Source organism: Ascaphus truei, unplaced genomic scaffold, assembly GCF_040206685.1.
Source record: "Ascaphus truei isolate aAscTru1 unplaced genomic scaffold, aAscTru1.hap1 HAP1_SCAFFOLD_2855, whole genome shotgun sequence".
In the NCBI taxonomy this organism is placed as follows: domain Eukaryota; kingdom Metazoa; phylum Chordata; class Amphibia; order Anura; family Ascaphidae; genus Ascaphus; species Ascaphus truei.
This window is the reverse complement of record NW_027455811.1, coordinates 6755-30490: the sequence shown is the minus strand read 5'-3', so window position 1 is coordinate 30490 and position 23736 is coordinate 6755. Positions and strand designations below refer to the sequence as shown.

Genomic DNA, 23736 nt, shown 5'->3' with positions numbered 1-23736 from the left:
ACCCCCGCAGCCCGGCGCTGAGCCGCGGGCGCCTCGAAGTGGAGGGGACGGCCCGGACTTACCGGTTCCCCAGCCAGAGCGAGCTCAGTGACTCCTATGGGAAGAAAAAGGGAGCTAGCAATGGCTACGGGGTCCCCCGAGGGTCGCCCCCAGAGCCAGTCACTCCCACTCTGAAGACTGGGCGCACGCTTAGCGTTCTCATATGAGAAGAGTGACGGATCAAGCAGCAAGAAGGGCAGGTGAGTGCAGCCACCACTGGGGCTCGGAGCGAATGAATAAGGCTGGGATGCTGGGGGGGGGGTTCCTCCCTCGTGTTCCTGTTACTGTATATATGGAAGTTACTCTCTCAACTTTGCCAGTCCTCATCTCTCCTGTCTCTCTCCCCCCTCATCTCATCCCTCTCTTCCCTCATCCGTCTCTCCCTCACTTCCCCCCTCAGCTCCCACCCGTCTCTCTCCCCCCTCACCCGTCTCTCTCCCCCCTCACCCGTGGAGGGGCAGAGGGGTGACGAGAGATCAGAGGTGAGATATATGGAGGTGCAGAGGGGTGACGAGAGATCAGAGGTGAGATATATGGAGGTGCAGAGGGGGTAACGAGAGATCAGAGGTGAGATATACGGAGGTGCAGAGGAGGGTAACCAGAGATCAGAGTTGGGGTATATGGAGGTGCAGAGGGGGTAACGAGAGATCAGAGGTGAGATATACGGAGGTGCAGAGGCGGGTAACCAGAGATCAGAGTTGGGGTATATGGAGGTGCAGAGGAGGGTAACCAGAAATCAGAGTTGGGGTATATGGAGGTGCAGAGGAGGGTAACCAGAGATCAGAGTTGGGGTATATGGAGGTGCAGAGGAGGGTAAGGAGAGATCAGAGTTGGGGTATATGGAGGTGCGGAGGAGGCTAGAGCCTTAAAAGGAAGGGAGGAGAATGGTGTAATTTGTACAGAGATTAATAGGAAGCAGATACGGGTCTAGAAGAGGAGGAGAGGATGGGGGCAGCAGCATTTCTATACGGGAGAGAGGTGTGAGATACACGCACAGCTTACATACAGGCCGGCCATGTATAAAGCAAAACTAGAAGTGATTGTGTTGCAAAACACACGTATGAGAATAGCAAGTTAGCGCGTCTCCGTGCACCATCATGTTAAATCAATTTTGATGTGATGTGCAGTGTGTTCACTAAGTGGGTGCGTAAGGGGCGGAGTTTGAATGCTGTCTGGTGCACATATGCAAGGTATGTGTAATATTAAACTACAAACATGCTCCACTTCGGGTATATATATATATATATATATATACAGTGGTCGACAAATCACCAAAAAATCTACTCGCTACCTAGTACCAAACGTGTGCTGCTTGGGCCAATAGGAGCTCGCCACGATGTTAAATCCACTCGCCCGGTGCATGCAAATGTATAGGTTTGTCGAACACACACACACACACACACACACACACACACACACACACACACACACACACACACACACACACACACACACCCCCCCCCCCCCCCCCCCCAACAAACAATGTCACTGTGCATGTCAGGTATATGCGCACATACCGCTATATTCTTATATGCACACAGGTACTGTTTATTTTCACACACAGTTATGTCGCTGTGCGTGTCAGATATACACACACACACACAGGTGTGATATGCACCTTGCCTGCATGGTATACACACACAGGTGTGCTATGCACCTTGCCTGTCAGGTATACACACACAGGTGTGCTATGCACCTTGCCTGCATGGTATACACACACAGGTGTGCTATGCACCTTGCCTGCATGGTATACACACACAGGTGTGCTATGCACCTTGCCTGCATGGTAATACACACACAGGTGTGCTATGCACCTTGCCTGCATGGTATACACACACAGGTGTGCTACGCACCTTGCCTGCATGGTATACACACACAGGTGTGCTATGCACCTTGCCTGCAGGTATACACACACAGGTGTGCTATGCACCTTGCCTGTCAGGTATACACACACAGGTGTGCTATGCACCTTGCCTGTCAGGTATACACACACAGGTGTGCTATGCACCTTGCCTGTCAGGTATACACACACACAGGTGTGCTATGCACCTTGCCTGTCTGGTATACACACACAGGCGTGCTATGCACCTTGCCTGTCAGGTATACACACACAGGTATGCTATGCACCTTGCCTGTCAGGTATACACACACAGGTGTGCTATGCACCTTGCCTGTCAGGTATACACACACAGGTGTGCTATGCACCTTGCCTGTCAGGTATACACACACAGGTGTGCTATGCACCTTGCCTGTCAGGTATACACACACAGGTGTGCTATGCACCTTGCCTGTCAGGTATACACACACACAGGTGTGCTATGCACCTTGCCTGTCTGGTATACACACACAGGCGTGCTATGCACCTTGCCTGTCAGGTATACACACACAGGTGTGCTATGCACCTTGCCTGTCAGGTATACACACACAGGTGGGCTATGCACCTTGCCTGTCAGGTATACACACACACACACAGGTGTGCTATGCACCTTGCCTGTCAGGTATACACACACACACAGGTGTGCTATGCACCTTGCCTGTCAGGTATACACACACAGGCGTGCTATGCACCTTGCCTGTCAGGTATACACACACACAGGTGTGCTATGCACCTTGCCTGTCAGGTATACACACACAGGTGTGCTATGCACCTTGCCTGTCAGGTATACACACACACACACAGGTGTGCTATGCACCTTGCCTGTCAGGTATACACACACACACACAGGTGTGCTATGCACCTTGCCTGTCAGTGTGCAGGCGTCTCCTCTCCCAGGGAGGGATCAGTATGCGCTCTGCGCTCCTCCTCCTTGCTGATGTCAGATGCCTGCCTCCCATCAGCTGCTCTCTCCTCCTGCTGAGGCTCCCTGGGTGTTCACAAGGGGAGGGGAGTCTGCAGGCTGAGCACCGGCTCTGACACCGGGAGTATCACAGCAATACTCGGACACCAGGAGTATCACAGCAATACTCTGACACCAGGAGTATCACAGCAATACTCTGACACCAGGAGTATCACAGCAATACTCTGACACCGGGAGTATCACAGCAATACACGGACACCGGGAGTATCACAGCAATACTCTGACACCGGGAGTATCACAGCAATACTCTGACACCGGGAGTATCACAGCAATACTCGGACACCGGGAGTATCACAGCAATACTCGGACACCGGGAGTATCACAGCAATACTCGGACACCGGGAGTATCACAGCAATACTCGGACACCGGGAGTATCACAGCAATACTCGGACACCGGGAGTATCACAGCAATACTCGGACACCGGGAGTATCACAGCAATACTCGGACACCGGGAGTATCACAGCAATACTCTGACACCGGGAGTATCACAGCAATACTCTGACACCAGGGGTAACAGGAGAGCCCGAGCCTCCCGCCTCGCCATGCGCTCCTCTTACCTGCTCACCATGCACGGCGTGGGCTTGCGCAGGGAGCACCCGCTGCCCGGCACCCTCCTACTCTCCAGTCTGGTGGACTTCATGCTTAGCAGAGAAAAGGTGAGAAAGTGGTGATGAGCGGGTCGTGGGGGTGGGACGGACATCATACTGAACAGCGCCTAGGTGAGAGATTTGAGGGGGCAGTGGTAGGAGGGGCTAAGATATGGGCGGCCAACTCCAGTCCCAAAGTCCCCCAAACAGGTCAGGTTTTCAGGATATCCCTACTTCAGCACAGGTGGCTCAATCAGTGGCTCAGTCGACTGAGCCACGGATTGAGCCACCTGTGCTGAAGCAGGGATATCCTGAAAACCTGACCTGTTAGTGGCCCTTGACATTGGAGTTGGCCCCCCCGAGCTGGCATGATCGAAGCACGTAACATATTTAGATCCCATTCTTATAACAGAACTGCCGTGTAAAGAACAATAGTAACTGGCTGCCATCGCGCTGACCGTGTACGCTGCCTCAGTGGTACCCCTTTCAGACGGCACCCCCCCCCCCCCCGGGGGGGTTGTTACACAAGCACCGGAGGGAGAGACCTGGGGGGCGTTAACACAGGCACTCTTTGTATCCCCCCTCACTCCTGTCTCTGTATCCCCCCTCACTCCTGTCTCTGTATCCCCCCTCACTCCTGTCTCTGTATCCCCCCTCACTCCTGTCTCTGTATCCCCCCTCATTCCTGTCTCTGTATCCCCCCTCACTCCTGTCTCTGTATCCCCCCTCACTCCTGTCTCTGTATCCCCCCTCACTCCTGTCTCTGTACCCCCCTCCCGCCTTTCTCTGTAACCCCCTCACGCCTCTCTCTGTACCCCCCTCACGCCTCTCAGCGTGCCCCCCCATGCCTCTATGCGTGCCCCCCCCATGCCTCTATGCGTGCCCCCCCGACGCCTCTCTGCATGCCCCCCCGACACCTCTCTGCGTGCCCCCCCGACGCCTCTCTGCGTGCCCCCCCGACGCCTCTCTGCGTGCCCCCCCCCCCGACGCCTCTCTGCGTGCCCCCCCCCACGACGCCTCTCTGCGTGCCCCCCCCACGACGCCTCTCTGCGTGCCCCCCCGACGCCTCTCTGCGTGCCCCCCCGACGCCTCTCTGCGTGCCCCCCCGACGCCTCTCTGCGTGCCCCCCCCGACGCCTCTCTGCGTGCCCCCCCCGACGCCTCTCTGCGTGCCCCCCCGACGCCTCTCTGCGTGCACCCCCGACGCCTCTCTGCGTGCCCCCCCCTGATGCCTCTCCCTGTGCCCCCCCTTACGCCTCTCCCTGTGCCCCCCCTGACGCCTCTCCTTGTGCCCCCCCTGACGCCTCTCCCTGTGCCCCTCCTTTGCCTCTCCCTGTGCCCCCCTTGACGCCTCTCTCTGTACCCCCCTGACGCCTCTCTCTTTGTGTTTCTGTTACAGTCCACTAAAGTTGTACAAGGTTTGGCCGGCCTGCGGAACCTCGGGAATACAGTAAGTCTTCATTTTATCAAGTTTGTCACTCAGTCACCCTGTGCCCGGTCACCCTGCGCCCATACCCATCACCCTGGGTGAGATCTGACCTCTGGCGTTGCCTGACACGGTGGTGTATCTTTGTTCTGTGTCACAGTGTTTCATGAACTCCATCCTGCAGTGTCTGAGTAACACCAAAGAGCTGAGGGATTATTGTCTGCAGAACTCACACCGGCGAGATCTGAACCCAAAGAGTAACACTGCGATCATGGAGGGTAAGTGACACACAGAGACAAACACACAACATGCACTGATACTCAGGTATACAGATACACAAGTATACACACACACACGGACACTGATACCCAGGTATATACACAGATACACAGGTATACACACAAACGGACACTGATACTGATACCCAGGTATATATATACACACACACACGGATGGACACACGGACACTGATACCCAGGTATACACACGGACACTGATACCCGGGTATACACACACAAACGGAAACTGATACCCAGGTATACACACACAGATACACAGGTATGCACACACACACACACACACACACACACACACACACACACACACACACACACACGGACACTGATCTCCAGGTATACACACACAGATACACCGGTATACACACACACGGACACTGATATCCAGGTATACACACACAGATACACCGGTATACACACACACGCGGACACTGATACCCATTATAAAATATAAAATTCATAAGGGCAACCAGAAAAAGCAAATCACAACTTACAATGGAAAATAATGCGCTCAGCCATCCTGCCGCCCCGGGAACTAGGGTAGGAACCTCTCCTGAAGATCTCCCGGCTGGCAATGCTTCCACCAGGAAGCATTGCCTGACCTCTACGCGTTTCGCACTTGCGTGCTTCATCAGTCGGTCAAGATGAAGCACGCAAGCGCAAAAGGCGTAGAGGTCACGTGAGGTTACGCAACGCATCTCAGTCGAAGCATTGGCAGCCGGAGAGGTTCCATGTCGTGGGAACGGAGGCCATTTCCGGAAACTAACCATGCTTGTCCCGAGGGCAATCCGCGCCCTGTCCCGGGGCGGCAGGCTGGCTGATTGCATAATTTTCTATTGTAAGTTGTGATTTGCTTTTTATGTTTCAACAAATTGTATTTCTGCTGTCGAGGAGGATGAGTCACACACACACAGTGACACACACAGTGACACACCTACCGCCACAAAGTGAATTCCCCAAACAGTAAATAGGCCATCGTGGGGTGTTGAGTCACACACATGGACACACACACACAGGGACGCACCTGGTGAAGGACACACACAAACAATAACAAACATTGAGAAGCTACACAGAAGACACACAGAAATACAGACACAAAATAAGATCAAATGTGTCTAATTCAAACAGGGATACAGTGGTATGCAAAAACAGACACACTGTGACACAGAAATACAGACACACACAAAAAGACATGCAGAAACACACACACTGACACACAGACACGGTGGCACGCAGACGCAGGAACCCTGACACAGTGACTTGCAAGCACTGTGATGCAGTGACATGCATAAACACACACTGACACAGTGGCATACATAAACACACACACTGACATACAGACACAGTGACATGCAGAAACACACACTGACACACTATAGTAAGACACAGTGACATGCAGACACACACACATACACTGATACAGTGACATGCAGACACACACAGACACAGTGACATGCAGACACACACACATACACTGATACAGTGACATGCAGACACACACACTGACACAGTGACATGCAGACACACACACAGTGACATGCAGACACACACTGACACACAGACACAGTGACATGCAGACACACACACACACACTGATACAGTGACATGCAGACACACACACACTGATACAGTGACATGCAGACACACACACTGATACAGTGACATGCAGACACACACACACTGATACAGTGACATGCAGACACACACTGATACAGTGACATGCAGACACACACAGTGACATACAGACACACACACAGTGACATGCAGACACACACTGACACCGTGACATGCAGACACACACACAGTGACATGCAGAAACACACTGACACAAATACACAGTGACATGCAGAAACACACACTGACACACAGACAGTGACATACAGAAACACACACACTGACACAGTGACATGCAGAAACACACAGACACAAATACACAGTGACATGCAGACACACACTGACACACAGACACAGTGACATACAGTTACTGACCCCCAGTAATGCCGCCCTGTCCTGTTACTGACCCCAGTAATGCCGCCCTGTCCTGTTACTGACCCCCAGTAATGCCGCTCTGTCCTGTTACTGACCCCCAGTTATGCTGCCCTGTCCTGTTACTGACCCCCAGTTATGCCGCCCTGTCCTGTTACTGACCTCCCCCCAGTTATGCCGCCCTGTCCTGTTACTGACCCCCAGTTATGCCGCCCTGTCCTGTTACTGACCCCCAGTTATGCCGCCCTGTCCTGTTACTGACCTCCCCCCAGTAATGCCGCCCTGTCCTTTTACTGACCCCCAGTAATGCTGCCCTGTCCTGTTACTGACCCCCAGTAATGCCGCCCTGTCCTGTTACTGACCCCCAGTAATGCTGCCCTGTCCTGTTACTGACCCCCAGTAATGCCGCCCTGTCCTGTTACTGACCCCCAGTAATGCTGCCCTGTCCTGTTACTGACCCCCAGTAATGCCACCCTGTCCTGTTACTGACCCCCAGTAATGCCGCCCTGTCCTGTTACTGACCCCCAGTAATGCTGCCCTGTCCTGTTACTGACCCCCAGTAATGCCGCCCAGTCCTGTTACTGACCCCCAGTTATGCCACCCTGTCCTGTTACTGACCCCCAGTAATGCCACCCTGTCCTGTTACTGACCCCCAGTTATGCTGCCCTGTCCTGTTACTGACCTCCCCCCAGTAATGCCGCCCTGTCCTGTTACTGACCTCCCCCCAGTAATGCCGCCCTGTCCTGTTACTGACCCCAGTAATGCCGCCCTGTCCTGTTACTGACCCCCAGTTATGCTGCCCTGTCCTGTTACTGACCTCCCCCCAGTAATGCTGCCCTGTCCTGTTACTGACCTCCCCCCAGTAATGCTGCCCTGTCCTTTTACTGACCCCCAGTAATGCCACCCTGTCCTGTTACTGACCCCCAGTTATGCTGCCCTGTCCTGTTACTGACCTCCCCCCAGTAATGCCACCCTGTCCTGTTACTGACCCCCAGTTATGCCGCCCTGTCCTGTTACTGACCCCCAGTAATGCCGCCCTGTCCTGTTACTGACCCCCAGTAATGCCGCCCTGTCCTGTTACTGACCCCCAGTAATGCTGCCCTGTCTTGTTACTGACCCCCAGTAATGCTGCCCTGTCTTGTTACTGACCCCCAGTAATGCCGCCCTGTCCTGTTACTGACCCCCAGTAATGCCGGCCTGTCCTGTTACTGACCCCCAGTAATGCCACCCTGTCCTGTTACTGACCTCCCCCCAGTAATGCCGCCCTGTCCTGTTACTGACCTCCCCCCAGTAATTCCGCCCTGTCCTGTTACTGACCTCCCCCCAGTTATGCCGCCCTGTCCTGTTACTGACCCCCAGTAATGCCGCCCTGTCCTGTTACTGACCCCCAGTAATGCCGCCCTGTCCTGTTACTGACCCCCAGTAATGCCGCCCAGTCCTGTTACTGACCCCCAGTAATGCTGCCCTGTCCTGTTACTGACCCCCAGTAATGCCACCCTGTCCTGTTACTGACCCCCAGTAATGCCACCCTGTCCTGTTACTGACCCCCAGTTATGCCACCCTGTCCTGTTACTGACCCCCAGTAATGCCGCCCTGTCCTGTTACTGACCCCCAGTTATGCCACCCTGTCCTGTTACTGACCCCCAGTTATGCCGCCCTGTCCTGTTACTGACCTCCCCCCAGTAATGCCGCCCTGTCCTGTTACTGACCTCCCCCCAGTAATGCCGCCCTGTCCTGTTACTGACCCACAGTTATGCTTCCCTGTCCTGTTACTGACCCCCAGTTATGCCGCCCTGTCCTGTTACTGACCCCCAGTTATGCCGCCCTGTCCTGTTACTGACCCCAGTAATGCCGCCCTGTCCTGTTACTGACCCCCAGTAATGCCACCCTGTCCTGTTACTGACCCCCAGTAATGCCACCCTGTCCTGTTACTGACCCCCAGTTATGCCGCCCTGCCCTGTTACTGACCCCCAGTTATGCCGCCCTGTCCTGTTACTGACCCCAGTAATGCCGCCCTGTCCTGTTACTGACCCCCAGTAATGCCACCCTGTCCTGTTACTGACCCCCAGTTATGCCACCCTGTCCTGTTACTGACCCCAGTAATACCGCCCTGTCCTGTTACTGACCCCAGTAATACCGCCCTGACCTGTTACTGACCTCCCCACGGTAGTGCAGCCCTGTCCTGTTACTGACCCCCAATAATACCGCCCTGTGCTGTTACTGACCTCCCCCCAGTATTGCAGCCCTGTCCTGTTACTGATTTCCACCCAGTATTGCAGCCCTGTCCTGTTACTGACCCCCAGTAATGCCGCCCAGTCCTGTTACTGACCCCCAGTAATGCCGCCCTGTCTTGTTACTGACCCCCAGTAATGCCGCCCTGTCCTGTTACTGACCCCCAGTAATGCCGCCCTGTCCTGTTACTGACCCCCAGTAATGCCACCCTGTCCTGTTACTGACCTCCCCCCAGTAATGCCGCCCTGTCCTGTTACTGACCTCCCCCCAGTAATGCCGCCCTGTCCTGTTACTGACCTCCCCCCAGTTATGCCGCCCTGTCCTGTTACTGACCCCCAGTAATGCCGCCCTGTCCTGTTACTGACCCCCAGTAATGCCGCCCTGTCCTGTTACTGACCCCCAGTAATGCCGCCCAGTCCTGTTACTGACCCCCAGTAATGCTGCCCTGTCCTGTTACTGACCCCCAGTAATGCCGCCCTGTCCTGTTACTGACCCCCAGTAATGCCGCCCTGTCCTGTTACTGACCCCCAGTAATGCCACCCTGTCCTGTTACTGACCTCCCCCCAGTAATGCCGCCCTGTCCTGTTACTGACCTCCCCCCAGTAATGCCGCCCTGTCCTGTTACTGACCTCCCCCCAGTTATGCCGCCCTGTCCTGTTACTGACCCCCAGTAATGCCGCCCTGTCCTGTTACTGACCCCCAGTAATGCCGCCCTGTCCTGTTACTGACCCCCAGTAATGCCGCCCAGTCCTGTTACTGACCCCCAGTAATGCTGCCCTGTCCTGTTACTGACCCCCAGTAATGCCGCCCTGTCCTGTTACTGACCCCCAGTTATGCCACCCTGTCCTGTTACTGACCCCCAGTAATGCCGCCCTGTCCTGTTACTGACCCCCAGTTATGCCACCCTGTCCTGTTACTGACCCCCAGTTATGCCGCCCTGTCCTGTTACTGACCTCCCCCCAGTAATGCCGCCCTGTCCTGTTACTGACCTCCCCCCAGTAATGCCGCCCTGTCCTGTTACTGACCCACAGTTATGCTTCCCTGTCCTGTTACTGACCCCCAGTTATGCCGCCCTGTCCTGTTACTGACCCCCAGTTATGCCGCCCTGTCCTGTTACTGACCCCAGTAATGCCGCCCTGTCCTGTTACTGACCCCCAGTAATGCCACCCTGTCCTGTTACTGACCCCCAGTAATGCCACCCTGTCCTGTTACTGACCCCCAGTTATGCTGCCCTGCCCTGTTACTGACCCCCAGTTATGCCGCCCTGTCCTGTTACTGACCCCAGTAATGCCGCCCTGTCCTGTTACTGACCCCCAGTAATGCCACCCTGTCCTGTTACTGACCCCCAGTTATGCCACCCTGTCCTGTTACTGACCCCAGTAATACCGCCCTGTCCTGTTACTGACCCCAGTAATACCACCCTGTCCTGTTACTGACCCCCAGTAATACCGCCCTGACCTGTTACTGACCTCCCCACGGTAGTGCAGCCCTGTCCTGTTACTGACCCCCAATAATACCGCCCTGTGCTGTTACTGACCTCCCCCCAGTATTGCAGCCCTGTCCTGTTACTGACCTCCCCCCAGTATTGCAGCCCTGTCCTGTTACTGACCCCCAGTAATACCGCCCTGTCACTGACCCCCAATAATACCGCCCTGTCCTGTTACTGACCCCCAGTATTGCACCCCTGTCCTGTTACTGACCCCCAATAATACCGCCCTGTCCTGCCTGCTCTTCTCTCAGAGTTTGCCCGCTTGCTTCAGGCCATGTGGACGTGTTCAGCGAATGATGTGGTCAGCCCCTCGGAGTTCAAGACCCAGATACAGAGATACGCCCCCCGCTTCATGGGATACAAGTAAGAGGCGTAACCTGCATTATAATGCTAACTAAACCCTGATCCCTACCCCTAATCCTAAATATAATTCTCATCTTCAATAAAACGGTAACGTAAATCCTACAAATAATCTAATCAATCAAGCGATCACCTAAATCAGGGCAGGGCAACTCCAGTCCTCAAGGGCCACCAACAGGTCAGGTTTTCAGGATACCCTTACTTCAGGGCGCAGTGGACCTCCCCCGAAACGCAGTGCAAGCTTGTCACTGTTTGCTGAAATAAATGATGAATTCTTAAAGTGATTCCTGATTACCAAGTCTGTGTGCAGAGGAGAAATTATATATAACACTAATCGTGAGTCGAACTATAACCATTATCCTATATATAACCCAGTCCTGAGCCTAAATATAAACCAAAACAACCTGAATCCTAGTTATAATCTCATCTTAATACTGACTAACCTTAAAACTCGCCCCACAAATCAAGCATCCCAATAACCTGCACTCTGGAATTACTCAGGAATTATTGTCCCACACTCAGTCACTCCTACCCACCACTGTGGCCAGGCACTGCCATCTACTGCACTTATTCCCTCACCTGCTGTCTCTGTAAATTCCCCATCAAACCTCTTAGATTGTAAGCTCTTCGGGGCAGGGATTTCCTTTCCTATTGTCTGATTTTGCTGCACTTATTGTATTATAATTCCCTGTACTGTATTCTTTGTGAAGCGCTGAGTGCACTTTTGGCGCAATATAAATAAAGACATACATACATACCGTGATCATTCTGCTACGGGGTTTACGGTATATGGCAAGACGACTGGTGCAATTGGGGGGAGGGGGGAGGGATCTGCAACATATGTATCAAAGGAAAAATAGGATTCAGAATAATATAATGTGTTTCTGTGATACCCCCGGGGCAATTTTCTTACCACATATGTAAATGTGACCTTACTCTGGCCTTAAGTATAACCCCACAACAACATTTACCCCTGGTTACAATCCTAATCATGGCCCTAAATATATCCCCAAAGTCTTCCGAATCTTAATAAAACCCAACACTGACCAGAAGTATAACCCCCAAACCACCTGTGTCCTCAATCTGAGACTTGAATAGAGCCTGAATCCTACATACAACACACACAGCCCGAAGCCTCCGTTATAACATGAATGTTCCCCGTGACGCACAGAATACAGGAGAGACCTGCCCCTCCTCCTATACAAATGGCCTGCAAATGTTTGTCTTTACAAAGCTTTAACGCATGCTGTTTAATCATAATCCCCACCTAACCTTGACATAACCCTAATCTATATTTACGTCAATTACAACCCTCAAACCCAACCCTGACCCTAATTCCAACTCTCGATTCTAAATATATTATTCTTATCACCAATACAAGTGTTTCCCCCGAAACCTGATCCTAAAGCAAACCAAAGCTTGAGCCCGAAGAGATTGCAATGTAACCTAGCTCCTGCATATAGCACGACCCCGACCCCAGACATAAGCTTTTGTCATCACTGATCCTAAATACATTCTCCCTGAACTCTGACCCTAAGTATAACCTGACCTTTGCCTCCCACCTGCTTTCTATATGTGACAAGTATACTCTACACCAGGGGGGACCAGCTCCAGCCACTGATTGAGCCACCTGTGCTGAAGTCGGGATATTCTTAAAACCGGACCTGTTGGTATACAGGTCCGGTTTTAAGAATATCCCAACTTCAGCACAGGTGGCTCAATCGGTGGCTCGTGTGTGTATATATATATATATATATATATATATATATATATATATATATATATATATATATATATATATATATCAATCAAAGACAAACGAAAAAACAAAAAAGCAGCGCCTTGAATGGGTATTAAATATAAAATATAAAAAATAAATATATATATATTAGTACCAGAGATAAACCAACATAATATAATTGTGAAAGTGCCTAATGAATCCATTAAATGAAGGTGTTAAATAAAACCAATCATTAACATAAACTGTGATTAAAAAAAGAAAAGAAAACCAGTCCTTTCAAAAAATGTCCAACAATGATACAAGAGTGATGCTGGTAGGGGGGGGTCTCCGGCTGCTCTCAAGGGGATTAACCACATCCGTTTGGAATCTGCAGAAAAGAGAGAGGAGAGAGCGCACGCCCCATAGTGTAAAACCGTATATTTAATGATGGGAAAGGGAGGGAGGGGGAAGAAATAAACTCACAAGGGTACAAGAATTTAAAGCATTTCGTGACAATATCACCACCATCCGGTATCTGTACTTGAATCAGAAGTCCATCAGTGTCTCCGAGATGAAAGGGCAGTGATCCGTCAGGGTGTCCAGGGGGCATGGATATTGCTTCAACGAAACGTCCCAGGAATCCCAGAGAATATCTTCTTGCTGGATGGCCTCTTTATTGTTTGGCGCTCGAACCGGCCTGTTCCTGCGCATGCGTGATGACGTAGTGTCCGTGCGTATTGCGTAATGACGCTCCCTGACGCGTTTCGTCACACACGGGCGACTTGTTCAAAGGGTGATGTTACGGTCACTTGGAATCCTTGAAGGTTTCAGGTTGGTTATTTCCGCAAAACTCAGCAGCAAAATGAGCTTCAATTCACGTACCCACAGTTTGCTGTTGTATAGTTCACTTGCTGATGAGTTTGTACTCACGTTAGTTTTAATTTGATACCATCATAAGTTTCTTATTTTAAATAAATTGCATAATATGTGTTGATATTTTGTGCACCCTTTGCTTTAAGCATTGGCTAACTCTACAGTATGCAACACATGTAAACGAACAGCAACATATAATGTTAACTATACCTGAAACAAGCTTGCACAGATCAGTTGCAGCCAAAACACTTGCAGTTTCCCAATTGCACTAAAGTAACAATAGAAAAATGGTGTTTACGGTGCAAACTGATATAAGATATAAGTAAATAGTGTAAATGCTATATAAAGAGTGATACAGTAATGGTTGATTGGTTGATACCAGCACTGTTAACAAATGCCACAATACAAACCGTCAAACAGGAACATTTTGGGTTAAACCTCCATGGAGAATTTCATATGGGGAAGAAACACAGATGCAAAGAATAATGGCACATTAACGTTTTACTCCAACACATACAACACAGAGGGGAAATCACACACTCACAATATCCCCACTGGTAGCGTGCCGGGAGTGACTTGGGGCGCTCTCCAACCCTACTCCGGTCTTATCAGCTACGTGTCCTGCGTGTCCACACGCTTGCAGCTTCCTCCGTCTGCTCCTCTCACTAGCAGACTGTCCCGGACCTCTGACGCCAGCACGCTTATCTGCCGATGGGTTGATACTGTGGCCTTCAATGTCCAAAAAGCCCAACGCGTTTCGCCAGTCTGTCGGCTTCTTCTGGGGTTAATGCTTTCCTCTGCCTGCTCCCCTGTCTCTGATGTCCAACGCGAGTTTGCAAAGGAAAAGCTTCTCTCCCCCTCTTATCATTATTTGTTCTCTAATTCGGGTAACGGGAACACTTGATTGACCTCCTGACCCCTCCATTCAGAGCCTGGAAGAAGGGCAATTTCCAGGGATACAAAAGCGGCCAAATATTTGCTTTTTAGTTTAAGAAAGACAAGCGGCTTGTTCCGTTTTCTGACCATTTGTTGTTTTTGTGGCTGCGACGTGGGAACAAACTTTTAAAATAAACTCTAGTCTTGTGAATAGAAGTACTCGTAGTGTTACTCTGGTTAGTAGTAAGTACTCGGTAGTACCATGGCACTATGACCCCTTCTGCAACTGGTAAGGAAGGAGATTAGTTTGCCAGGGAATGAATGCGAGCCCACTGACCTAACCAGACACTGGACAAATGATTGTTTCAGAAGTGGCCCACTCCAGTCCTCAAGGGCCACCAACAGCTCAGGTTTTCAGGATATCCCTGCTTCAGCACAGGTAGTTCAATCAGTGGCTCAGTCGAAGACTGATTGAGCCACCTATGCTGAAGCAGGGATCTCCCTAATACCTGGCCTGTTGGTCTCCCTTAAGGACTGGAGTGGGCCACTTCTGCCCTTGACCCTATAAACAGCCCTAAGCTGACCTCTGTCCTCTCTCCGCAGCCAGCAGGACGCTCAGGAGTTCCTGCGATTTCTCCTGGACGGTTTGCACAATGAGGTTAACCGGGTCACCGTGAGACCCAAACCCTGCGCTCAGGACTTGGACCACATGCCGTGAGTAGGGGGACGGGGCTGTGTCTTAACGGGGAGGCCGTGCTATTCAGCTGTGACCCAGGGCTGCTCCAAGGGTGGAGTTTATGGGGTGTGTGACGTGTAATAGCCACTATTAAAAGCATGTGGGTATATATATATATATATTTTATACAGCACTTTACAATGTAGACACTAGAACAGGAAGATGTAATAAGCGCATCAAACGTACAAGCACACGATCGCAACCGGAATTCCTGCCCTGGACAGCTTACAATCTAAGTGGGATGCTGAGAGTCTCACAATGGCAGCAGGGGGGCGGGGGGGAGTTAGGGCGATATACGGTATAACAATCACATGAATAAGAGGGGATTCTGTGGAATGAAAGCCCAAGTCCTTGCACCATATCAGGAATCACCATTGGGAATTTCTCAAATTCATTCAGACATAAAACGTTTCACTGCACAATTTTACACTGACTTCCAGAAGAGCGCCGCCTACAAAAACGCGCACAGTGATAGGTCGGAAGAGTCCCAAAGGGTGTCTTATTCCCCAGTTGATTTTCCACCCGCAATGCCTCACTGACGTCTGATATAGAATTAAGCCCCTAAGAGTTCTAAATAAAGATGTCATGACATAACCATGCACCAGGGTCCCCAATAATCCAAATTACGCCAATCCTAAAAACTCGGTCCTGCAAATAAATAAAAGAAAGTGAAAGAGAGGGAAGCCATTACTTCCCGCCACTGTTGCAGCGCAGTGCCCCGCGCCTCCTCCAGCCTCTGTGGCGTGGTTATATCCCGCGCAGAAACACTTGTGACAACGAAAAGTTTCCGTCGACATGGCTTGGTCCATTTTTTTTTTATTTCCGACTTGCGAAAATCAGGGGAAATCGCCAAAACTGGCCAAAAGCCACCGAAATCTGCTTAAAATCGGGTGATATTTGATCCCTCCGGGAGGTATTGGCGTGGGGCAGTTAGCAGCGCATTTTGCGCTATTTGTCGCACTTGACATTGTGCATGCAGGAAGCTTGAGGAAGGCAGAATCTGCGTTGGATAGAGCGTGGCGTCGGCGGGGATATAAATAAACGTTACATCCCAGGTGATGATACATGGAGTCCCGCCGGCCCCGCAGAGTTGCATCATAGTCTCGGTCTGATTTTATTGGTTATTATGTCACTTTAATGACCGGTTATTATAACTTACATAACCAGGTGTCGCCTCCCTTCCTTGATTTCAAAGCGTGGACGTAAAGGTGCCGTCATACCTCATCAAGAATGGAAACATTTTGTCTTTGACATCTTTTATTTACGCCCCTCCTCCATTTGTGAAGCTGTTGACTGAACATTTTATTTCCTGGGCGTTTTTAAAATGGCTGTTCTAGTGAGTTCTCTGGAACACATTCCAGCTCACCTGCGGGAAGGGTGTCAATTATAGAGACTCTTCCACAGACATTTCTGTCTTGGGTGTATCACCTAAAGATACAGTAATCCAGGGGGATCAACTCCACTCCACAAGCTCCCCCCCCCCCCCCCCAGCTTCAGCACAGATGTCTCAGTCAGTAGCCCACTGATTGAGCCACCTGTGCTGAAGCTGGGAGTGATTGAGCCACCTGTGCTGAAGCTGGGATATCCTTAAAACCTGACCTGTTTGGGGGTGGGGAGGGGGGGGCGTGAGGACCGGAGTTCAGCCCCTCTGCGTGTAGTAGTTACAGATGGGATAAACCTTGATAGGTGTTTTGAAGTTTGGTTAAATTGAGATAATTTGGGATATTTTGGGTTAATTTGGGATATTTTGGGTTAATTTGGGATATTTTGGGTTAATTTGGGATATTTTGGGTTAATTTGGGATATTTGGGCACGCAATATAGCCGCCTGTATCAAAAGTGCTGTGGCTTCCTAAATAGTTTCTATAGCAACCCCCAATGGATAGAGTGACCAGACGTCCGAGTTTAACCGGGACAGTGTTTTTTTGTTCTTTGTCCAGGTCTCCCGAAATGTTAACAAATGTCCCTGTTTTTGGTTAAATGCGCGCACGGCAAACAGCAGCCACGCATGCGCGTCAATTGTCCCGGGAAAGATATAGTCCCCCAACCAACGGAAGCTTAATACAGGAAAACTCATTACAGAGGGGAAAAGAGCAAGCAATAAGTGCAGCAAGTATTATCTAATACTACATTGATTTATTAAATATACACACAGGGAGGGTACCCAGCACTCAAACGGAATAATGAAAGAACGCTGAAATGTCAAGAAGAGATTTTAATAGAATATAGCCACAAAATACCAGGGCATGCAGAATCTACTGTGCTGCTACTCAGAGTAGTGTCAATAGCAAAAGATCCGTTTACAGATATAGTACAAACATACAATTGATGTGTAAAAAGTGGAATGGGAGAACAAACGGGAAGGGAAGAGGAAAAGACAAGGAAAAGGGGGGTGGGGAGGGAACAAGACAAAGATAAGGGGGGCAACGTTTTGGGGCGTAATGCTTGTTCCCCAAGATCACAGCAATCAAGGTTACTTCCCTTATGTCCTATATGGACAGTGTCTCCCAACAAGTAAAAAATGCACTGACAGAGGGTCATTAGAGAATACATATATGACCAAAGGATAACAATGCAATATCCAGCCTAATGACTAGCAACAGTGCTAATTTGAGTCATTTGTATGACTTTGTTGTTACACCATTATTGGCTTTTGCAGCTCACAGCAGCTTATACTTTGAGTTTTGGCTCCTCTAGGACAGGAGTTTCTAAGCACTATCTGTGTTTGTCTCATCAGTTCTGCTGCTAGTCATTAGGCCTGATATTGCATTATTATCCTTCCTGCCATGGGTACACACCTTTTGACTTACCTTATAGCCATTAGCCCCGATGGGCTTTACTCAACTTAGCACTGTTGCTAGTCGAGAAGTGCCGATCGCGCACGAGCAGCCGGGAATGTCGATCGCGCACGAGCAGCCGGGAATGTCGATCGCGCATGCGCACGAGCAGCCGGGAATGCCGATCGCGCACGAGCAGCCGGGAATGTCGATCGCGCATGCGCACGAGCAGCCGGGAATGCCGATCGCGCACGAGCAGCCGGGAATGCCGATCGCGCATGCCCAGTCGACAAGCGCTCTTTGCTCATGCGCAGTCGGCGTCGCCAGGGGGGATACAAAACCAACCGGGACATCTGGTCACCCTACTCACATAGCGTCCAGTCTCAGACAAATGAACTAGGCCGAGATATCCCAGCTCCTGCTGCTATCAATATAAATGAAAACTAAGATCATTTAGTGCCAAGTTGGTGCCACTGCAGGCACGGAAAGGGCATATCAATATCTTAACATTATTTTTCAGTCCCAAAAGTACATTTATATCGTTTCCAATTCCCCGAAAAGTTTTTTTACATTTATTACAGTCTTTATCTAATGTCTTTTGGCGTGGGAGCGCGTGGGAGTGTTAGGGGCTTTGACTTGAATGGGGGTCTCCGTGCAGATCGTGTGGCGCTGCGCTAGCGGAGATAGCAGAATAAGCCCCTGAGAATCTCCATTCTCTGCTCTTTGTTTGTAATGTAATTATGGGGCCGGGACAGCCAGATAAGATCAGCAATGCAGAGAAATATATTTTTTACAGATATCCAGTAATATTTGAGGGTGAATATTTAATTTAATTTAATATGTTTATCTAAAACCTACAAAAAAAAACAAATGTGCTTTGTAAAATGTTATGTCATATGTGCCTGTCTGGCGTGTCTGTCCCCCTGTCCCGTTATATGTCCCCGCCTGGCGTGTCTGTCCCCCTGTCCCGTTATATGTCCCCGCCTGGCGTGTCTGTCCCCCTGTCCCGTCATATGTCCCAGCCTGGCGTGTCTGCCCCCCTGTCCCGTCATGCCTCCCAGATTGGCGTGTCTGACCCCCTGTCCCTTCATGCCTCCCAGATTGGCGTGTCTGCCCCCCTGTCCCGCCATGCCTGGCGTGTCTGCCCCCCTGTCCCGTCATGCCTCCCAGATTGGCGTGTCTGCCCCCCTGTCCCGCCATGCCTCCCAGCCTGGCGTGTCTGCCCCCCTGTCCCGCCATATTTCCCAGCCTGGCGTGTCTGTCCCCCTGTCCCGTCATATGTCCCAGCCTGGCGTGTCTGCCCCCCTGTCCCGTCATGCCTCCCAGATTGGCGTGTCTGACCCCCTGTCCCGTCATGCCTCCCATCCTGGCGTGTCTGACCCCCTGTCCCGTCATGCCTCCCCGCCTGGCGTGTCAGACCCCCTGTCCCGTCATGCCTCCCAGATTGGCGTGTCTGGCCCCCTGTCCCGTCATGCCTCCCAGCCTGGCGTGTCTGACCCCCTGTCCCGTCATATGTCCAATCCTGGCGTGTCTGACCCCGTCCCGTCATGCCTCCCAGCCTGGCGTGTTTGACCCCCTGCCCTCTCATGCCTCCCAGCCTGGCGTGTCTGACCCCCTGCCCTCTCATGCCTCCCAGCCTGGCGTGTCTGACCCACTGTCCCGTCATATGTACCATCCTGGCCTGTCTGACCACCTGTCCCGTCATATGTCCAATCCTGGAGTGTCTGACCCCGTCCCGTCATGCCTCCCAGCCTGGCGTGTCTGACCCCCTGCCCTCTCTTGCCTTCCCGCCTGGCGTGTCTGACCCCCTGTCCGTCATGCCTCCCAGCCCTAGCGTGTCTGACCCCCTGTCCCGTCATACGTCTCAGCCTGGCGTGTCTGACCCCCTGTCCCATTATGTCTCCTCAGTGACACAGAGAAGGGGAAACTGATGTGGAGGAGATATCTGGAGAGAGAGGACAGCAGGATTGTAGGTGAGGTGCGGAGTGCAAGGGGTGAGGGCAGGGTGAGTGTGAGAAGGGCATTGACAGAGAGGCAGAATGTAAGCGTGAGATTATGTGTACAAGAGGCGGTATGGAGGAGTGTGTGAATGTAAATACAGTGGGTCACACTCCTCCTCTCCCTCCCTGCAGAGCTGTTTCATGGTGTGTGAGTGTGAGTGTAAATACAGTGGGTCACACTCCTCCTCTCCCTCCCTGCAGAGCTGTTTGTTGGTGAGTGAGTGTGAGTGTATATACAGTGGGTCACACTCCTTCTCTCCCTCCCTGCAGAGCTGTTTGTTGGTGAGTGAGTGTGAGTGTATATACAGTGGGTCACACTCCTTCTCTCCCTCCCTGCAGAGCTGTTTCATGGTGTGTGAGTGTGAGTGTATATACAGTGGGTCTCACTCCTCCTCTTCCTCCCTGCAGAGCTGTTTGTTGGTGTGTGAGTGAGTGTGAGTGTATATACAGTGGGTCTCACTCCTCTCCCTCCCTGCAGAGCTGTTTGTTGGTGTGTGAGTGTATATACAGTGGGTCTCCCTCCTCCTCTCCCTCCCAGCAGAGCTGTTTGTTGGTGTGTGAGTGTGTGTATATACAGTGGGTCCCACTCCTCCTCTCCCTCCCTGCAGAACTGTTTGTTGGTGTGTGAGTGTGAGTGTATATACAGTGGGTCTCACTCCTCCTCTCCCTCCCTGCAGAGCTGTTTGTTGGTGTGTGAGTGTGAGTGTATATACAGTTAGTCTCACTTCGCTCCCTCCCTGCAGAGCTGTTTGTTGGTGTGTGAGTGTGAGTGTATATACTGTGAGTCTCACTTCGCTCCCTCCCTGCAGAGCTGTGTGTTGGTGTGTGAGTGTGAGTGTATATACAGTGGGTCTCACTCCTCCTCTCCCTCCTTGCAGAGCTGTTTGTTGGTGTGTGAGTGGGAGTGTATATACAGTGGGTCTCACTCCTCTCCCTCCCTGCAGAACTGTTTGTTGGTGTGTGAGTGTGAGTGTATATACAGTGGGTCACACTCCTCCTCTCCCTCCCTGCAGAGCTGTTTGTTGGTGTGTGAGTGTGAGTGTATATACAGTGGGTCTCACTCCTCCTCTTCCTCCCTGCAGAGCTGTTTGTTGGTGTGTGAGTGAGTGTGAGTGTATATACAGTGGGTCTCACTCCTCTCCCTCCCTGCAGAGCTGTTTGTTGGTGTGTGAGTGTATATACAGTGGGTCTCCCTCCTCCTCTCCCTCCCAGCAGAGCTGTTTGTTGGTGTGTGAGTGTGAGTGTATATACAGTGGGTCCCACTCCTCCTCTCCCTCCCTGCAGAACTGTTTGTTGGTGTGTGAGTGTGAGTGTATATACAGTGGGTCTCACTCCTCCTCTCCCTCCCTGCAGAGCTGTTTGTTGGTGTGTGAGTGTGAGTGTATATACAGTTAGTCTCACTTCGCTCCCTCCCTGCAGAGCTGTTTGTTGGTGTGTGAGTGTGAGTGTATATACTGTGAGTCTCACTTCGCTCCCTCCCTGCAGAGCTGTGTGTTGGTGTGTGAGTGTGAGTGTATATACAGTGGGTCTCACTCCTCCTCTCCCTCCTTGCAGAGCTGTTTGTTGGTGTGTGAGTGGGAGTGTATATACAGTGGGTCTCACTCCTCTCCCTCCCTGCAGAACTGTTTGTTGGTGTGTGAGTGTGAGTGTATATACAGTGGGTCTCACTCCTCTCCCTCCCTGCAGAGCTGTTTGTTGGTGTGTGAGTGTATATACAGTGAGTCTCACTTCGCTCCCTCCCTGCACAGCTGTTTGTTGGTGTGTGAGTGTGAGTGTATATGCAGTGGGTCTCACTCCTCCTCTCCCTCCCTGCAGAGCTGTTTGTTGGTGTGTGAGTGAGTGTATATACAGTGGGTCCCACTCCTCCTCTCCGTCCCTGCAGAGCTGTTTGTTGGTGTGTGAGTGTGAGTGTATATACAGTGGGTCTCACTCCTCCTCTCCCTCCCTGCAGAGCTGTTTGTTGGTGTGTGAGTGTGAGTGTATATACAGTGGGTCTCACTCCTCCTCTCCCTCCCTGCAGAGCGGTTTGTTGGTGTGTGAGTGTGAGTGTATATACAGTGGGTCTCACTCCTCCTCTCCCTCCCTGCAGAGCTGTGTGTTGGTGTGTGAGTGTGAGTGTATATACAGTGGGTCTCACTCCTCCTCTCCCTCCTTGCAGAGCTGTTTGTTGGGCAGTTGAAGAGCTCCCTCACATGCACTGAATGTGGATATTGCTCCACTGTGTTTGACCCCTTCTGGGACCTGTCACTACCAATTGCTAAGGTACTGTCCCCTCAAACTACTTGTCACACTCACTCACACTCCAAGACACTGGACTAACACGTTTTGTACATCGGGATTTGTCTATAGGTAATGACAAAGCCATTGTAGTAGGTGAGGCCGCTCCCAACCTATGTGTCCCTCCTGGTGACCGTCCCTTCCCTAAGCCATGTCCGTGTTATTGGTTTATGTTTTTTGGTACTAGAAGAGAGTACACGGAAAATTCCACCGCCTTACTCTGTATAACACTGTCTCTCTTATACAGAGAAGTCTCCCCGAGGTGACCTTGATGGACTGCATGCGTCTCTTCACAAAGGAGGATGTGCTGGATGGGGATGAGAAGCGGTGAGCCTTGCACTGTCACTCCCAGGACTGGTGTCACACACTCTCAGCAAAGACACGGTGGCTCTCCCATGCTCCCTGTCTCACGTGCACAAGAAGTGTCACACACACACATCCCTCTCTTCCCTTTCATACTGTCTCACACACTCATTTCTCTTACTCTCACACACCTCTCGCTCCCTCACACACACCTCTCGCTCCCTCACACACACCTCTCGCTCCCTCACACACACCTCTCGCTCCCTCACACACACCTCTCGCTCCCTCACACACACCTCTCGCTCCCTCACACACACCTCTCGCTCCCTCACACACACCTCTCGCTCCCTCACACACACCTCTCGCTCCCTCACACACACCTCTCGCTCCCTCACACACACCTCTCGCTCCCTCACACACACCTCTCGCTCCCTCACACACACCTCTCGCTCCCTCACACACACCTCTCGCTCCCTCACACACACCTCTCGCTCCCTCACACACACCTCTCGCTCCCTCACACACACCTCTCGCTCCCTCACACACACCTCTCGCTCCCTCACACACACCTCTCGCTCCCTCACACACACCTCTCGCTCCCTCACACACACCTCTCGCTCCCTCACACACACCTCTCGCTCCCTCACACACACCTCTCGCTCCCTCACACACACCTCTCGCTCCCTCACACACACCTCTCGCTCCCTCACACACACCTCTCGCTCCCTCACACACACCTCTCGCTCCCTCACACACACCTCTCGCTCCCTCACACACACCTCTCGCTCCCTCACACACACCTCTCGCTCCCTCACACACACCTCTCGCTCCCTCACACACCTCTCGCTCTCTCACACACCTCTCTCACTCTCTCTCACACACCTCTCTCACACACCTCTCT

The 23736-nt window shown here is 51.7% G+C and overlaps 1 protein-coding gene across 1 annotated transcript; it reads left to right on the top strand.

The window, feature by feature from the left end:
- Window positions 1–2908: 2908 nt before the first annotated feature.
- Window positions 2909–22874, top strand: USP2 (ubiquitin specific peptidase 2). Its single transcript, XM_075583100.1, has 8 exons — window positions 2909–3555; window positions 4885–4935; window positions 5072–5189; window positions 11166–11277; window positions 15347–15457; window positions 20164–20228; window positions 22414–22517; window positions 22780–22874. Exons 1-8 carry the CDS (start codon window positions 3442–3444, stop codon window positions 22861–22863), a joined length of 759 nt encoding a protein of 252 aa, XP_075439215.1. The 5' UTR covers window positions 2909–3441; the 3' UTR covers window positions 22864–22874.
- The last annotated feature ends 862 nt before the right edge of the window (window positions 22875–23736 follow it).